The 18397-nt window shown below is 52.2% G+C and overlaps 1 protein-coding gene across 2 annotated transcripts in view; it reads right to left on the minus strand.

Annotated features, from left to right (window-relative positions):
* The window catches only part of LOC144934430 (uncharacterized), a 58229-nt gene that overhangs the window by 17305 nt on the left and 22527 nt on the right, over nt 1-18397 (minus strand). For both annotated transcript variants that reach the window (XM_078860181.1, XM_078860180.1), the window contains exons 2-3: nt 14370-14533; nt 490-582 (exon numbers count right to left, since the gene is read on the minus strand). In XM_078860181.1, coding sequence (XP_078716307.1) covers nt 490-582; nt 14370-14533 — 257 coding nt within the window. The remainder of the gene's footprint in view (nt 1-489; nt 583-14369; nt 14534-18397) is intronic.

The following is an 18397-nucleotide window of genomic DNA, read 5'->3' on the forward strand; positions in this document are numbered from 1 at the left end:
CCCGATTTACTGGACATCTGTGAAGGAGAGCTTCATGGCTGATTGGATTTCTCGAGGATAAATAAAGATTCTGATTAATTATTTACGGTTAACGGCGCTGTGATCAGAGCACTTCGCTCACACTTGGAAGGGTCAGGAGGTCAATTCCTGGTCAGCGATCAATTAAACGAGTGTATCACTTTTGTGGGAACTCGACAGCGGTCGTTCTTTTCGAGGGACTGAGAAAGCGGAATTTCCACTGCTGGCTCAGGGTCACAAATGAAGGTGACGTACTGCCCAGTACTCATTACAGCAGGGACCCAGCAAACGTGAAATAGTTTGGGCCAAGGTTGGCACGTGGCTGGATCCGTTGTGCCAACGTTTCATGTTCAATGAGCGAGACACTTTCACCAGACTTTGATGTTCAAATGGGCAGCGTGGATGTGAGATTCCCACACTCGGCTCTCATCATCCCAACTTCTGAATTCGCTGCTCACGAAGATAGCTCACCTCTCGGCGTGGGTCAGCGCTGCCCCAGGAAGCCGAGCGGCGGTGCAGGCTGGAGCGTCTCTCGGGAGCCCGGTCTGTCCACGTGCAGGGCGTCTGCACGTGCGCACGCACCACAAAGACAAAGATCCCCCGTATAAACTTAACATACTTTTGGGGCAGGTGCTGTTAGCGAGCACCTACGAAGGCCGGCACGGCACACGAGGGGGTGGATGACCAGCACCACGCGCGGCCGCCTTGGCGATGTTTACACACCGCACAAAGTACTCATTTGAGGCTGAGTCGACCTAGGGGAGTCCCAGAACCGGTTCAGATAATCGTCACTGGTGTTGGCCGTGACCGGTTCATAGCGCAGCACGCTAACAGCTCTGCCAGCGCTGCCCAACGCATTCGCATGTAACACAACAACAACAACAACAACCGCCATTCGCCACTAATTGGTGGTGACGTCACCACGACGCTTGTGCCAGGCCAAGTGCACCTTGAGGCCACGTGAAGTGTCGAACGCCCGCTGGCAGGAGGTCACGGGGCAGACCCAGCAGGTGCCACGGGTCGACTGACCGAGATGACCGAGATGACTGGCTGATGCACCACCTGTGCCCCCTACTGTACCAACTTGCTGTGCTTTAGCCACCCGGCGCTCCGCTCGTTGTTGTGAGCGTCGCTCCTCCGCCCTCCGTTGTTGTTGGAGGGCGACTGCCTCCAACTGCCCAGTAGCGTCCTTCACGAGCCTCCTCCACAGAGGCCGATCTTGACACCGCTGGTACCGGTCATCGGCAAGTCCACTCAGCTCCACGTCCTCCTGTACCACATCACTCCATCTCTTCTCTAGCCCGTGCCGCGCCCGTTTAGCCCCCTCAATCCGGCCGAACAAAAGCTGTTTAGGCATGCGGTAGCTGGGCATGCGGGCTACATGTCCCAGCCAACGCAGCCTTGCCTGCCGGAGGAGCTCACCAATGGGACTTTGCCCACATCTTTCAAGGATTTGTGAGCTCCTCACACAATCCAGCCTGGTTAAACCCAGGATGGATCGTAGGCAGGCCAGCCTAAATGTTTCCAACCGACGAAGATGTGCACACACACGCGTGAGTGTCCACGCCTGCCCTGGGTCCGGTGGTCCCCCTCCTCGCTCCTCCGCGTGCCTCGTTGCCCACGCCGCTCCGCGATGCCGTCGCCACTGGCGCGTGCCAACATTACGGCTGAGTAATGAATTTAATAATTACGGAGCTTATAGCCACCCGCTACGCGGGCATGCGCTGCCGTCACGCCGTTCGTCTCTTCGCCCACGAATGGTTCCAGCGCCGTCGAGGCAGCGCGGCCGCCAGACGATACGACGGCGGACGGCGGGGTCGCCCGTCACCGTGCAAAAGAGCTTCACAGCTCATCAGATTCCTCCTCCACTATAATGACACATTCCGATTCTGCTCTCATCTCTCCCTTCTCCCCCCCCCTCCATTCCCCCCCCATTCACCCCCCCATTCACCCCCCCATTCCGCCCCCCCCCTCCATTCCCCCCCCCATTCCCCCCTTCCCACCAATTTCCCCCCCTCCATTACCCCTCTCCCCCCTCCTCTACCGACGGGGATGCGGCTAAATTAGACGACTGACGAGAGGGAGGTGATTGAACCCGGTCACGTCACGTCGTCGATTACAACGTTTGCATTTGCATCAGGCGTGTAAACATGCAAACGATGCGAAGCGGACGTGGCCGATGTCGATTATTTATTCATTTTCCTCGCAGCTGTCTCAAGAGTCGAAGCATCTCCGTTACACACGCTCAGTAAATCGTCTCCAGGCTTCATCCATGCAGCCTGGAGAGCCGACTGGAGTTCTAAAGAACTCACAAACAAACACCACCTTGTGAAAGACCCAACGCAGAAGATCCCTGGATTTGATCTTCCACGAAGCACATGGTTCACCCTAAACCGCATCCGCCGCACAAACCATGGCAATATGCGGATACCTGATGCACAAATGGAAAATAAAAAAAACTCTCCAGTGTTGCGACTGTGGTCATCCAGACCAGACCGTACATGCGTATAACGACGCTTTGCCCGATCCACAAATACGAAGGAGACATCACAGCGACACCACTCCGCTACTCCTGACGCAGGTATCTGGGCCTGACCACCTGCATGTGAAATTGCAGTTGTTGCTCTCCATCTTCATCAGCAGCCGTGACAAAGAAGAAGAGCAAATTGCGAGGATTAAAGTCACCAACATGTGCACAACCCTAGCCGCGGCAGCACTGAAATGCATGTGAACCCATCAAAACCCTAGACATTTACATTTTGACAACGAGTTTGTGTTTTTCATCACTCATCGCATCCTACATTACATTTTTTTTATTTTAAAGTTACATTCTCCGATTTAAGGGCAAAATGGAAGGCAGACTGTATCAGGTTGATACAGCTGCGTACATTATGAATAATTCACCCCACCCCCCCCATTTTCGCCAGCGTTTTAAAAAGCCGGGCATGTAAAAAGCGAAGCACAAATTGTACCACTCGGTAAATGCAACAATCTACAGCTCCTCTGAACGGCGTTCACTCTGGCAGCACCACGCACGGTGGAGGCACGGGGGGGCGAGGGGGCGAGGGGGCTGCCTGGGGGGGGGGGTGACCCCCGCACATCAAACACGAGAGTTGCTATGGAGGGAGGGGCTCCAACAAAAGGGGCCCACGCAAACATTCCTGCCGTGCGCCGCAAGCCCGGGCACGCCACCTCGGGGCCCCCCCCAACAACAAACAGCGCCCTGGTGCCCTCTCTTCTACCCGTGCCAGGTGGCTCGTCGCTCAGAGGGCCACGTGAGCACCTAGACGACGCGCGCGACCGGCGCTGTCTGCCCGACGATGGCCGGGCCCAAAGCGAGTCGATCGCACGGCTATTTCACACGGGGGATCCGTGGCTGGGTGAGCACAACAGCAGCAACAGCAAAAGCAACAAACAAAAACAAAAAAACCATCAACGTTGCTGAGAACGAGTGCAGGGTCCATGAGGAATATTGCACGGCTAACAAGTGGGGGAAAGAGAATGTTTTCGCGTGCAAGCGGAAAGGATGGGAGAATGATTCATTTCACGCAACTGCACGAGTGACATTGCCCTTAAACCTGCCAAGGGCCGCGCCACACATGGGCAGTTATAATAATGGCCATTTTGTTTGTTTAGAGAAGGCTCAGTGAGTCTTAAGCCTCAGCGTCCTTTATTGAGATGTTTGGTCAATCCCACGAAACGAGTGTTTTGAGTGTGGGAGAAAACCGGAATACCTGGAGAAAGCACTTGCGAAACTCAGCTAAACGTTTTTTAATTTTATTTTACCAGGTAAGGCGATGTGGCTCTTTTTCAAAAGTGACCTGGCCTTCACAAATGACAGTTCAACGAAGTGGCTTATCGCGTGGAAATATATATCGGCCAAACACTCTAAAAGTGCACGATGGGGGGGAGAATACTGAACGTGCACGATGGGGGGGGAGAATACTGAACACTTGGAGAGATTTGAATGTCCCGCTTGCTGCACTGCCACAGCTAAGCAGTTTTTTTTGGTGTTTCACCAATAGTCGTGAAGGGTATTATTTAAAGAGCTGAGCAGTCATTGGAGATGACGGGTCACGCTTTTGCAAGGGTGAATACTTGGGTAAACAGGTGCCACATCGAATTGTGATCCGCCAATCCCAGCTCATGTCAGTTTATCACCATTCTGTTCCCTCTCATCTGTTTGTCGCTCAATCGGAGGCATTGCCATTCGATGCGTCAGCCTACAACGCCGTGCAGGAAAAGCCACCGGTAGACGAAACGCAAGTTGCGAAGCGTCACATAATCCACGTGTATCGTCAGTTGTTGCAACTCACTCATTTTGCATTTGTAAACGCCTGTTTAAAATTTTTTAGCATTTTATTTCAGAGAAGTGGGCGCGGGCTGGCCGTTGGTTTGAGAACTTTGTGTTTTTGGTCTGACATGTGGACAGTTCTCACGAAATGAATACAGTACATGTTAAAAGCACAGCCCTATCATCGATCCACTGCTGGATGACAGCCTCCCCACGACGTTGCGAGCTACAGGGGGGTTGCTATTATGACGATACTAAACCCATGCTGGTCACTGCCACTTGCTGAAGGTTGAAACGAATAACAGCGCACAATTACAATACCACGGCAATCACATTTATGTATCCAGAAATGCCCGACAAGAGTTTCAACAAAAATTAGTTTTGCCTGTTGGGTGGAATATGAGATACGCCAGGGTGCACTTTGCTTTTCATGGAGCCCTATCTTGAGCTCCCCCTTCACCCCCCCCCCAACACCCTTCATGTTCTCCTCCTCAGTACAGCTGATGTTCACGGAGAGCAGAGGGTCACAGCTACCCGCGGCTTCGGAGTCGCACGCGGCTACATAAGGGGTGCTTCGAGACTTTATTTTCGTCAGGGCCGCCGTCTCGTATTCACGTTGCATTGCGGCTCTTGAAATACCGAAAATGAGTTTTTTTTCTTTATTGGACCGAATTCGAGAAAAAAAGCTTTGGCTCTTCTTGTTATTTTGGTTGCCGAACCTTTGACGCGGAGAGCAACGACTGCAGTGCTACATCCAAGTGGCTGAGCCAGTTAATTGAGTCAGGAGCACCGGGGTGGTGCATCGCTGCCCTGACGATGCCTTCTTCGGTGTTTGAGTCGCTACACGTTCCATGGTATCTGTTCTGGGCGGTGAACACAGTCGCACACTGACCGCAGAGTTTAAAAAAAAAATCCGTTTGCGCACCAACGTATCCGCATCTGCTGGTGGTGGCGTGGTTTGTGCGGTGGATGCTGCTGAGGGTTGTGGCCCCATGAGCTTCGCAGAAGATCGAAGTCGGATATCTTATGCATTGCCGGATCTTTCGCGAGGAGGTGTTTGTTCGTGACTTCTTGTGAACTCCATTCGGCTTTGTGAGCTTCATCGTTATGGGGGCTGAAGCTGCTTTACTGAAAGTTAAATGCGTGGGTCCAAAAGGGCCCGCGAGACTACAGGCGGTGGCGGCGGTGGTGCTGGCGAGGGACGTTGTTGAGGTCCTCCTGGTGGATGCGGAGGCGTACGTTTTTTCCAAGATCCGCTGGACTAGCGGCACCGCGGCGAATGGATGGGGAAGACCCACACTGACTGGCGTGGCGAAAGGTGGTCAGGGCAATTACCACGATCGATGTGGCCTGGACAGGCCTGCATCCAGCAGTGGTTTGACAGAGGGGCGAGCTGGGAATCCTCCAGATTTACTGAGAGGCAGCCCCCACCGTGCATCAGAGTGGGAAGACAGCGCACGCTTGCTATGTTGCCATCTCCTGGCCACCTCGCAGCCCAGCCGGTGTGGCAGTTTCACGAATTCTCTGCGTGATCCACCAACCCTTTGGTGTACAGAGCCAAAAGGTTGCTATTTGTGTGCCCCGAAAACTACATTTCCATGACAGCAAAGATTCTGGAGCATCGGGAGTTTGCCGTCAGGGGCGAGAACAATGCTGCCGAGCCGCCCGCCGTCCGTCTGCGACGTTACACACCTCAACTCGATGCAGGAGGAATGGTGAATACTGAGCTCCTGTTCGAATGTGCTTAAAAAAACACTGTTGTAAAAGTATCCCCCCCCCCCACCAAACAAAAAAGGGAAGTGTGCATAAAAATAAAACAGCAACCAACTGCCGGATCAATATTATTCATAATAAACGTTTTTGGGTTAGATCGCGTTATTTATAAATGTGTCGTAACCCTCCACAACCCGACACGGTCAATCAACAAAAAAGTGTCACGTTGACAAAAGACAAATAGTTCACTACTTTAGCCCACCGGTGTGTTGAAGAGTGAATCCACAACATTTACAATTTTGAGTACGACGTTTCGCTAGTAATTCCATCCAGCATCATCGGGCAATTCGCCAGAATGGTGCCGGATCAAATTCCTCGCATTTGCTGGTGTTTACAGCCACGGCTCGTGGTGTAATAGGGTCGCACTCATTAACACACAGAGTGCTTTCCACAAATAAACCACAATATCTTGTTGATCTCGTCAAGGAGCATAAACCATCACACGAACTCCGGTCATCCTTGCAGCGGCTTTTGGCTCAGCCATCGAACAAAGAATGGTCACCGCATCGCGTGGTGCTTTCAGATGCGTTTCTGTGGCCGTCTGGAACGCTCTTTCCTTACGATATTACGAAGCCACTGGAGCTACCCACTTTATATCTAGATTGAAAACCTTTTTTTTTTAACTGCGTTTTTTGTTTAGTTTGTTGTCCTTCCCCCGCATGATTATCACGGTTGGCTACATAAGGTGCAAAAGAAGTTCAACATACATACATACATACGTAATTCCGTCGCATGGATTTCTGCCAGGAGAACGCATCCTGGGCGGGGACAAAACACACGGGACGAGAGAGACACGAGGAATGGGACAAGGGACACACAGGGGATCCGGCGGCGGTCGCTCAACCATCTTGCGTCTCTGCGCGTTCCACAGCGCCGCCACGCTTGCGCGGCCTTCCACGAATAGTTTTCCGATGAGAGGGCACGCCGCAAAAACCACACACGTGGTAGAGCCATAATGGGCAATTCAAGCACAAGGAGGAAGGAGTGGTTTGCTGGAGTTTGATCAACAGAACAATGCGGGGCACATGCTCGATCCCCCCCGCCTCCCCCCGTTATCCGTTATCCAGAAATGCAGATTGCTGCTCTAAAAAGGCGGCGCACGTCTGGACGACTCGTCTTTGCAGAACGGGAAATTTGATGTCGGTTCACGACTAACGGCCCTTCGGATCGATTTGAGAAGATAGATTTGAGAAGATAGATTTGAGAAGAGAGCGGTCTGTACAAGTGCATTTTGAAGGTGCTGTGTCACGAGTGTTGTTCATTCATTTCCATTCGCAACCACGGCTGCACATCAGTGGCGAGCAATATATCTGAACCGGTCCTGAGCTCCCCCCCACCCCCATCACCAAACCCACACTGACCGGCACGGCGAAGCATCCTCAATAAATCCCCACCACCGACACGGCATGAAGAGGCCCTCCCACCCAGCAGCGGATTGGCTGTAAAGTATTAAGTAAAGCAATTCACTCTCTCCCCCAAAGGGCTGCGCAGTGTTATTTCCAAGCCTTGGGGCATTTTCCACAGGAGCCTGCGAATTCTAACAGGGTCCCCTGCAAAGCGCACTCCCGCATGTGAGTTTGTGTGGCACTGTGGGCATTCATATCCTCTTGGCAGCTGTCCATGAAGCCTTATCTCTATTGTTGTGCTGGCCTAGAGTGGGCCGCACAGTGTGGCTCGGACCAGTTTTGCAGATAAGCGGCAAACAAGCGGTACGCAGATGCGCCGCCTCTCAATGTCACCTTAGCAGCGGCAACGCCGGGCCACTTTGCTCGCAAGTAAGATGGCCAGAACCACGTCGGCCAGAATCAGAATCTGTATTTATACTGCAGGAGGAGGAATCTGATGAGCCACAAAGCTCGTTATTCGCAGATGTCCAGTCGGGGCACGGGGTCACAACGTTACAACAACACCACACTACAAAAAAAACACGACAGGGGTGCAACGTAATAGGAAAGATAAACAAATCACTTTAAAAAAAATATACAAATAAAACTAAACTACTCATGTTTGGTGCTGGCCCAAGGCCGATAGAAGTTACAGCCCGCAGAGACTACGGCGCAGACGTGTTCGTGGTCTGTGCTGCACAACGGGCGCCACAACCTCAACACGCTTCGGAGAGAAACTGCGGCCTCAAACTTTTATTTACGCTGCAGGAGAGAATTTATTTTATATATTTCAGACGCACGTGCACCTGTGGAGTCGTGGCCAGGAATGGCATATTACAGAAAAGGACATTTTCAAAAGCCATTTTATTAAAAGCTGCATCACTTGAACGCCTTTTAATTACACTTGGAAATGACGGTGATTTGCTCACTGCTTTGGATGCAATCACGCATGTGGGGACGGTGCCAAACAGCACCCGGCTGGGGTGCTGTGTTGGGCGATGTTCAAACGCAGGGGGGCTTCCTGTAGCAGCGAGCGCCCGTCCCTCTGCATCACTGAACTTGTGCGCATTTTCACGCGAACTCTCCGAGATGGAAAATTTCCCCCCCAGAAACAGTTACTCGTTTATCTAAAAGAGGGTTTTTTTTTTGGGTTAGATCGAGTGAGTATAAATGTGTCGTTAAACCCACCACCACCCGACGCAGCTAATTGGTAAGGTTTGCCACGTAAATAAAACGTGCCAATTCGTCACTAGTTCAGCACTGACCGGTGAGGTTGGAGAGTAAACCCACGACGTTTGTAGATTCGAGTGCCGTGACGTTCGGACGGCAATTACAACCAGCCTCATCAGGCGACAGCCAAAGAGTTGTGGAGAAATGCTCTCGGTGTTTCAGCCTTAAAATCGACGGGGGGGAGGGGGGGGGGTAATGTCATTGTCGTCTCTTGTGAGCCACTCAGGTGCCAGAGGGGGGTGGTGGGGGTGGTTAATGTATCATACAAATACATTAAACAGTAATCGTTTGCTGGACGCTCTAGAACTCGGCGGAATTTCTGCTGTGCATGGTGGACAATGAATCACACACACACAGATGTCTGATAAGGTGTGCCCGTGACGGCCGCGTAATATCGGCATATCTGTCATTTGCATGCCCCCCCCCTCCCCCCCACGTTTGTACAATTCCGATCGCTGTTCTCGCTGCTGCTCCTGCTACAGCTGCTGGCGGCTGGCGGACACATTTTAATTATCATGCTGCCTGGGACGCCAGGTTGTAAAGTAAAGCGCCTGGCACTGTGCGTGCCACTTGCGCTATCAAGATCACGCCGGGTCGGCGCATCTGAGACACTGCGTGCATACATTGGATCGTCTTTGTGAAAGCTATCGTGAGCTCCCCCTTTTTGTATAGAGAGAGACGGACGAACAAACCGACAGAGACGGGCAGACAGACAGACAGACATACATACGCACGCACGCACGCACGGACAAGGCGAATGCGCTCACGCTTTTCTACCTTATCTGGAAAGCGTTACAAAGAGCTGCTCAACTGAAGCACGGATGACCGAGCTCTCCACTGCACTCCTCTCTCTGATCGTGATCGTGCCACGGTCGCTCACCTCGTCCTCGTAATGAGAAACAGGTGAACAAAAAACCCCCAGAGCCACTCGCTCGACCGGATCCTGCAGATGCAGCGGGTACCGGGCGCACCTTCCAGCTGGGTCAATCCTCTGATAAAGGCATCGCAGGACTCCTCCTAATGCCAAATTAATGAGCTTTTTATTTGACCCAGCTTCCAGAGAGCATGCCCCCCTCCCTTCCCACACCCCCCCCCTTCCCACACCCCCCCCCCTCCCCAGAGGGCCGACCAACAATTTCCGTCGCTCATCTTTTTTTTGCTCTTTATGTCCTCTCACGGATTAGTGTTGCAGAATTAAGGGCGAATGCCAATTGTGGTCAGTTGGTCGTGGTTTGCTTTTTTTCTTTGGTGTGTGTGGTCATAGATGACCTGGCAGAGACGCACGTGTGTGGACTCTCCCAGGCTGTCCAGAGAGAGCCAGTTTGTTATTGTTGCTTGTGTCCGTCTGCGAGACTTACACCCCCACCCCGAGCGAAGAGGTGTGGACATGGACGAAGTGATCTCGTGAGTATGCGACGCTTTGTTTCGTACAAGTGAATTGGCACCCATTGTTGGCACCGCGCAAAGTTAAACATCAGGTGGTTTAAAAACAAATTTCATCAGAACCGCCCGATGTTGTGCGTGCTCTCCAAACATGTGGTGTCTTGTGTGTGACATGACGGCACAAGTGATTTAACTAAAACACGGGAAATCTCCTGACCTCGATTGTAAACGTTAACTTCAACACCTCGGTTCTCTCTGCGCGTGTGTGCCTTTGCTGCCTCGAGCCAATGTAAGCCCCTGCCACGCTTTATCATCAGGTGCGCCAAGCGTCTCAACGCCACGAGCGATTACTGCAGCCCGGCGCATCTCCCGGAGGCCCGCCAGTGGGCGTAGCTGTCGAGTGCGCAGGCGGTGCAACTGCACCAGGCCCCACGGGGCCGCAGAGTCCCGGGCGCCGGGCTCTGACAAGGTGGGGACATAGGAGAAGGGGCATAGGAGAAGGGGGACGGGCAGGGTGGGCCCCCCCACGCCGCTCGAAGGCTGCGGTGCCCCCAGCTGCCGCGTGTTTCGCTGGACCCTGCGATCGGCGCGGCGGTGCTGGGCGGAGATTGATTTCTGTTCCCAGTGAATAGTGTGCGAGTTCCTGTGAGGCCGGAATAGGTTCACGCGTGACTGTCAGCCACCAGAGGCACAGCAATCGCGAGATGGATACTGGACATGGTGCGCCGGGGGTGGAAATGTTATCCGGGGTCATGGAACTGGGAAGAACCGGCTGAAATGAAGCCCTGGTGCTGGGTTGTGTGTGTGTGTGCCACGCATGCGGGCCCCATATCAAGCAGTACCGGGGCCATTCACACGCTCTGATGTGTAGCGAGACAAGGACTGTGTGTGTGCATGCGTGTGTGCGTGTGTGCGTGCGTGCGTGCGCGCGTGTGCGTGTGTGCATGTGCGCGGTGTGCGTGTGTGCTGCCTGGCTGCAGATGCCGGGAGACGCTGGCAGATATCATTAATCGGAGCACTTTCTAGCGGACTGCAGGGAGGACGTGAACCCATTATGTACAGCATGTACGGCATTAAAGCGCTCGATAAAGACACGCAAGTCCTTATCCTCGTATATGACTATTCATCGATGAATCGATACGTTACTACAGCCATAGCTTTTAGCCATCACAGTATAGGAGGTCTGTGGGGCTCGCACTGATTTTCATCGGCATCATCATCGTCATCATAATAACCTTAATTTATAATCGGGAAAGAGATGCATTGACCGATAGGCCACGCACGATGAGACTCAATGAAATGCGGTTGCAATTGTGGGTAGAATTTTCGTGCGTGAATCCTCTGTTCCTTTAGGATGTACAAGTTTAAACTCTAAACACCTGTGTGAAGGGCAGAGTGCAGGTTTGCTAGGACTGCAGTTACTTCTGTCCAGTCCACACCGGCGGTGGATATCATGGCAGAATTATAAAAAATCACCCTGGAACGCTGAACTTGTGTGCTCAGTGATCACTGATGCAATCTGTGATGGCTTCGGAAATATTCTAACCACATGGAACTCTGGACTTATGCTATAAAGGCTTAAAACATTCGTTCAGTGACATAGACACAATTGTGACTTTTTAAAACAAATTAGTGATTTTCTGTGTGTTTGTTTTCTCCACGTCAACAGTTCTACGGCAAGGGTTCTCCTTACGTTTGTTTTATTGTGTTTACCCACAATTATCTCCGTTCGGACCTCTCGCAGAGAAGTGCAAGCCCTCTGTGTTAGAGAATGGCTTGTGGAAGTGTACATCACAGAGCTACGTCTGAGATTCCATGAGAGTGACCTGTAATTCGTGACATAGGGGGGCCAGCACTTTCCCACACACCTCGCCATTGAGAGCCATGGTCATCACACGATCGTCAAAATATATTAAATTCCCAGACCTGGAATTCATCGGAATTAATTGCAGAAACTATATTTAATGTCACGGGTTTTTTGCGTGTGTAATTATCGGTGACCGGGCTGAGACCATTAACTCACTGCACCTGAGACCTCAGCTTAATCACAAACCACCACTGACAGCATTCATACTCAGGAGCTTGAAAGTCAGTGGTGCCAGCTCGGCGCTCTGACCTCTGAGCCACGCGGCGACCTCTTTAAACATTGACACACACATTTCTAAAAAAAAATTCACACCAGGAGCCACTTGGCCTCATCCGCCAGCAGCGTGGCCATGCAGAGCCAGACTGCCTTTGACGCAGAAAGACCTGACTGCGTCAAGGTCACGCTGACAGTCTGTTGGCCCCGGACTGGCAACAACACATTTATATATTTTTTAGTTGTTGTTGCAATTTCTGCTGAATTTGAGTGCGCCGGCGGTCAGCGATACTTCCTGCGGTGTTAATAGGCGAGGCCTCAGCACTCGCCCGAGAGGGCACGTCGACCGCCGCGAGCAAAGCGGCGCTGCAGACAATTGCCGCCGCGCCTGCTGCTGGTGTTTTGAACTTTTTTTGGTATGTATAAAAAAAAACATATTTATAAATAAGCAAGCGTCTCGCGAGGGACGGGCAGGGAGGGGGTGGGGTTTGTTTATCGTCGACCGCTGCGAGGGGAGCGCGTGTCGATTGCTCGCGTACGAACTCGAGTCGAGTCCAGCGCACTTCCTTCCTGGCTCGGGAAACACAAAGCAAACTTGAGGCCAGCCCTAAATATCACGTTACGCCAGGCGCCGAGGCTAACACAGTCGCAGCCTTATTTGCCGCAAAAATCTTAACTGTTTGGCCTTTTGCCGTGATGGCGCATTTCAAAATTGCCCCGCGTGCGTTTTGGAGCAAGCTTGAGGCTGTTTTGTGTTTGTTGGTGTTGTTGTTGTTGTTGAAAGAGACTTGCCTTAAATTGTTTACTTTAACAATATAAAGGCACCGTGCTTCCCTCTCGTTGTGCTATTTTTACCGGAGGCAGCGTTCGAGAAGATTTTTTTCCTCTCCCATCTAAAGACAGCACTTTGGCCGCAGTGCCAAAACAAATTACCCAGATGCTCGGCGTGGAAACAAGCACGCCTTGTCACGAATACACACATATATGTATACATATACATCACGCATAACCTGGTCAGAAGCAAAAAATGCACATTAAATTCGAACACTGCATGAATAAATCTCGTCCAGGCTTTTGCACGGACGTTTAAAGGCGTTCCGCACTCTGAGCATGCCGCAGCGTGATTTTGCGCAACGACCAGCCGTTCGTTGAAGCGTTCTGCCACGACGAAAAATGGTTGGTTCTATACAGGCATGAAATAAAAAAGAAATCCTACAAAAACACGTGCAAGCACACACACTCACACACGCAAGTGCACACGAACCCCGGCAGGCGTAACACAAACCCAGCCGAGTGAAAATTCGTACCGACTGACGTGCATGGTAGCATAAACATCCAAACTCACACACGCGTCTCTGCTCGCGCACACTATACGCAAGTCCTAAGGACGATGGTTAAAATAGTGCTGCTGACAAATGCGCACGCTACTCCCGGTGCGGCCTGCCCTCGTCATTGCGCCTGGGGAAGGACGCGCCGCTGCGGAGGGGACGACGGCGGTGGCCGGCAGTCGAGACTAAGGACGGAGTGGCAGCCGAAGGAGGGAAACGCGCCCCAAAACAGCATCCACCGGGGATATTGTACAGTGAGGTCAGAAATGGTAGTGAGGTCAGAAATGGAACAGTGAGGTCAGAAATGGTACAGTGAGGTCAAACGGTACAGTGAGGTCATAAACGGTACAGTGAGGTCATAAACGGTACAGTGAGGTCAGAAACGGTACAGTGAGGTCAGAAACGGTACAGTGAGGTCAGAAACGGTACAGTGAGGTCAGACACGGTACAGTGAGGTCAGACACGGTACAGTGAGGTCAGATTACATGCAGGGACTGGATGGATTGTTATGTCGCGGCAGTGTAAGGGATGGCGACGGCTTGGATAGGCCTTCATCCAGCAGTGGATAAATGATGGCCGATGATGGTGATGACCACGATAATATCCCACTCTCACGAATAAAACGCGTCGACACTACGGCCACACGCAAGGCTTCATATCTCAGCTGGGTCCGTCCGCGTCGGCGACACGAACGACGCTTCTGCACCCGGCACACCGCATTCAATGTACCACCTCGCTATGGCCCTGGCTACTCGTCGTGTGCCCCCCTACGTTGAGCGAGCACTCGACCCCCCGTCTGCAGCGTGTACGGCCGCTACGAGCGCGCTTGCGTGAGCAGAGAAAGCGGCGACGCCAACGCCCCAACGTGGCGATCGCACCTGGGTGGCCTTGTCGCAGCAGGTGGAGTTGAGAGCGTGGTGAGGCGCGGGAGGCTCCCTGGGCCACTGCCCGCTCAGGTAGGGTCCCGTGAGGGCACCGGGGGGTCCCCCCTGCCAACCGGCCCCTGCTGGGGCAGTCACGTGGAAGGTGCGAGAGCGCTGCACTGTGGAGGGGGGGTAGGAGAGAGGCAGAGCCGACGACGCATGTTAGCGGATGACGCGTGCGATTGTCGGACGCATAGCAGTGGCCGTGTTGCATTTCACACATTTTAAACGCCGTAAAATTGTACAACTCGAGCCAGCGGAGCGCCGCGACTTTCGAATTCGTGGCGCTCGCGTGACCGAGACCAGCCACTGCTGGATGAGGACCTTTCCACACACGTGAGGGTCGTGGGAGTTTTATTTGATGGCAATTCACCAGGCTTGGTTAGTACGGGTTGGTTAAGGTGGTGGGGGCGCATAGGAAACACAGTAACAACGGTGGAGTTTGCTGCACTGCCGTCTGCTTGTCAACCATGCGTCGCGTGCTAATTCACAGACACCAGTAGGAGGTACTCTGTGTTATTCCGGCCTTCACAGCATTAGGGGATAGCCACACGCCGGGTCGGGACAGCCAACACGCTGCCAGACCCACAGCTTGAAGAGGGCGATGATCACGACGTCAGCACGACGAGTTCTACTCCAGATCGCAGCAGCCCCGACTGAGTCGGAGCTCGCCTTTTATCCTGCCCAGCGTGGCCAGGCTCTGCCCCCCCCCCGCCGCACACCTCTGGATCCCCCAGAAGGCTCCGTGCCTTGCCCACAGGTGCAACTGGTAGAACGGGTTGCTACCCCCAATCCCATTGTCTACCAATCTCCAAGCGGCACGCGCTCCAGCGACTCATTCGATGTCACTGCGCACGGAGCACCCTCCCACAGCTGTCTACAACAACCAGGCGTGCACCCGGTGTTCACCCAACCGAGCGCTGTCCTGGCTCAACGCCGCTTAGCTTACAACATCTCACGCTATAGGATGCATTGCTGTTGATGCGTGTGTCGGGTTAAAGTCATTTACGGTTACGGAGATGTATATTTAAGAAGGGCAAACGTCAGAGATATTGCAATCTGCTCTTATATGTCACGGAAGGGGAACTGAAATGGTTAGCACACTTTGCGCGTGAGCCTGGTGAGCCGAGTTCAATTGCAGGCGTGGCTAATACCAATGGCAAAGTGGTATTTGAAGTCAGTCTCGTGCCACCCACCTTCACCAGTCTGCGTGGACCAGCCTGGTGAAGTATGGTCAAGTAAACCATCCCCCATAACTGCCACAGCATGAGGGGGCCCTTCATCAAGCAGTGGATTGACAAAGGGCCTCTCCCTCCGAATGGCACGGTTGGCTACGTACGTTGCGAAAGAAGTTCAACATACATGCAAACAAGTAATACTATTATTATTATAGGATATTTAGTAAGGGCAAGGGGGGTACAGAAATGCTGGAACTGTTTTTCTAAATACATTCAGGGCACTATGGGAACCTCATTTGCCAGTAAAAATATGATAATTGGTTCTTTACCCTTCTATCTGGCAACAAAACTGACACCTTTTTACAAGGAGTCATGTTTGCATAGACCGCAATACCTGCAGTCATAATACAAAGTTATGTTCTTTTGTTTGTATTATGACTGCAGGTATTGCGGTCTATGCAAACATGACTCCTTGTAAAAAGGTGTCAGTTTTGTTGCCAGATAGAAGGGTAAAGAACCAATTATCACATTCAGGGCAGTTTAGCTTAAACTCAGTTTCCATCAACGGCTTATAGAGTTGCGTACATTACAAAAACAACAATCTGTGTGTATAAAGTGCACGCGGTAATGGTAAACATTTCTCCAAAGGCAACGCGCACCGCGAGCTTTCTTGCAAATGTAATCGCAAAAGCAACGGTAGAGTTGATCATAATTGGGGCACTAATTGTGTTATTATTCACTTGACAATTACAAAGCGGGAGAGGGCCGCGTTTTGGAAACGTGCCGTCGGGAGAGACCGTCGGGAGAGACTTTTGCAGAATCCTCAAGAGGTGGGTATCGTGGTGCTTGCGATGTGGACGCACGCGACGAGATGAAGGACACAAAGGTAAAGATACCCCCTAAAGCGCACCCAGACTGCCGGGGCAAGTGCCATTAGCGAGCGTTGAGACACAAGCAGTAACGAGCATGGGGAGACCGCCCTTCGTGTGTGTGTGTGTTGCCAAGTTGTGAAGGAACCCGGCAAAAAGAGAATAACGCAGTGTTCCAATTTACATATGGATGAGTCGGGTACCTCATGCATTTTAAAGAGGCATCATTAGCCATGATTGACAACACGTAAGGGATATATTTATTTATTACACGTGCCATTATGATCGCGCTATGCCAAGCCGACACCTCCCCCAATTCCGTTTTGAAATTTACCGAGTTGATTCGTTCGCCGCACCCTTAACGCGAGCAGTAAATTGTGATCTTCGCACTGCGTACGTTGGTACGCGCACGCGTACGTGCGTGTGAATATTAACAACCGCGTCTCGACGCCGTTGTGTATTCGTCGCTGCGCTCGACAAAAATGCAATCCTGTCCCGCTTGCCATCAAAGAAAAATGTCACGTGTCGTCTCAACATTTAAATGTGAGCGCGCGCACGCACGCACACACACACACTGGTGTAACCACTCAGGAGAAGGGGGGACGTACCCCCGCCGCACATAGAAAGTCTCGCGCGAATCGGCAATGCAGCATGGCTGGCCAATTCCAACCACCCCCAAACACTTTCTCAATCTCTCCATGGCCTGGCACCGAGGCCTCTCTGGACTCTACGGTGCAGTTGCACCGCCTGCACACTCAAGTGCCCCCCCCCCCGCCCCCCTCCCGTATTTTCCGTGGATCCCGGCCAGCCACCGTCCTTCGTGAGCGCTGTCGCGGTCTCCAGCCGCCAAAACAAGGATTCCATCTAATCTGAGTCTGTGCAGAAGTCCGACCCTCGAATTGATTCATTCATTTGTGTATTCATTTGTTTTTTTGGGGGGGGGGGGGTTCGTGGCGGGAACTGCCTGTGCCTTTCCACCACAAAAATCAGAAGTGGTTTGACGACAAGCGCACGCGAAGACGCGGCCATACGGGCGCCTCCGCCACTGAGCGGCGCTTGGCAAGAGAAGTTGCACCGTGATGACTTAAGGCAGGACGCGAACATCTTCAAGTGGCTTCTGGGAGGAGCCGGATCATGTTTTTCCGGTGCCATGCGCTGAGCATGCGCGGTGCACGCGTGGTGCATGTCCCAACTGGACATCTGTGCAAAAAGAGCTTCATAGCTCATCAGATTCCTCCTCCAGTTTAAATAAAGATTCCGATTGTGCGTGGGGGGATCGAGGGATGTCGTGTGCTTGCCCTCTGCGTCACAGCGTGTACCCAAAACCTTGACGCTCTGGCCAAGCCAATTGTGAATACTCGGCAGTATTATAAAATGGTTTAAAATTAGCGCAGCGACATCTGCATGTGCGCACTCTGCGTGTGTTTGCTTGAGAATTATTAACGGCGATGGGTTTTTATTTTTTCGAAAGCCAGACTTGGGAGACTCGGTAATAAGAAATAAAACATTTCCCATGGCGCGTGGCGACATGCACGCATTAGGTGCCTCTTGAAAATGTGGTGTCCTTCTCGCAAGGAAAACAGAAAACGCAGGTCGGAGCGTTTCTGCTTGTTGGTGCATAGATAAAGCCCATTGAGGACGAAAAGCTCGTTTTTGATGGAGACTAGGTTACTGGAAGCTGGTTACTACAGCAAAAAGCACACGGACAAAACGATCCATAAACAAATAACTGTACACATGGTCAAGTTTCGAATGGCAAAATATCACGCATCAATATTAGGGCAACAACCAGCACGGAAAATACAAGACGAACTAACGGAACGCATCGCATACAAGACAAAATGTATAACTCAAAGTCTGCAAAGCAGAGGGATGAATTGCGCGCACACATGAACGGAAATCTGGGGGTCCAGAGGTGATTTAAACGGAGGACAAG

This window comes from Lampetra fluviatilis, chromosome 10 (assembly GCF_964198595.1).
Source record: "Lampetra fluviatilis chromosome 10, kcLamFluv1.1, whole genome shotgun sequence".
NCBI classification, from domain to species: Eukaryota; Metazoa; Chordata; class Hyperoartia; order Petromyzontiformes; family Petromyzontidae; genus Lampetra; species Lampetra fluviatilis.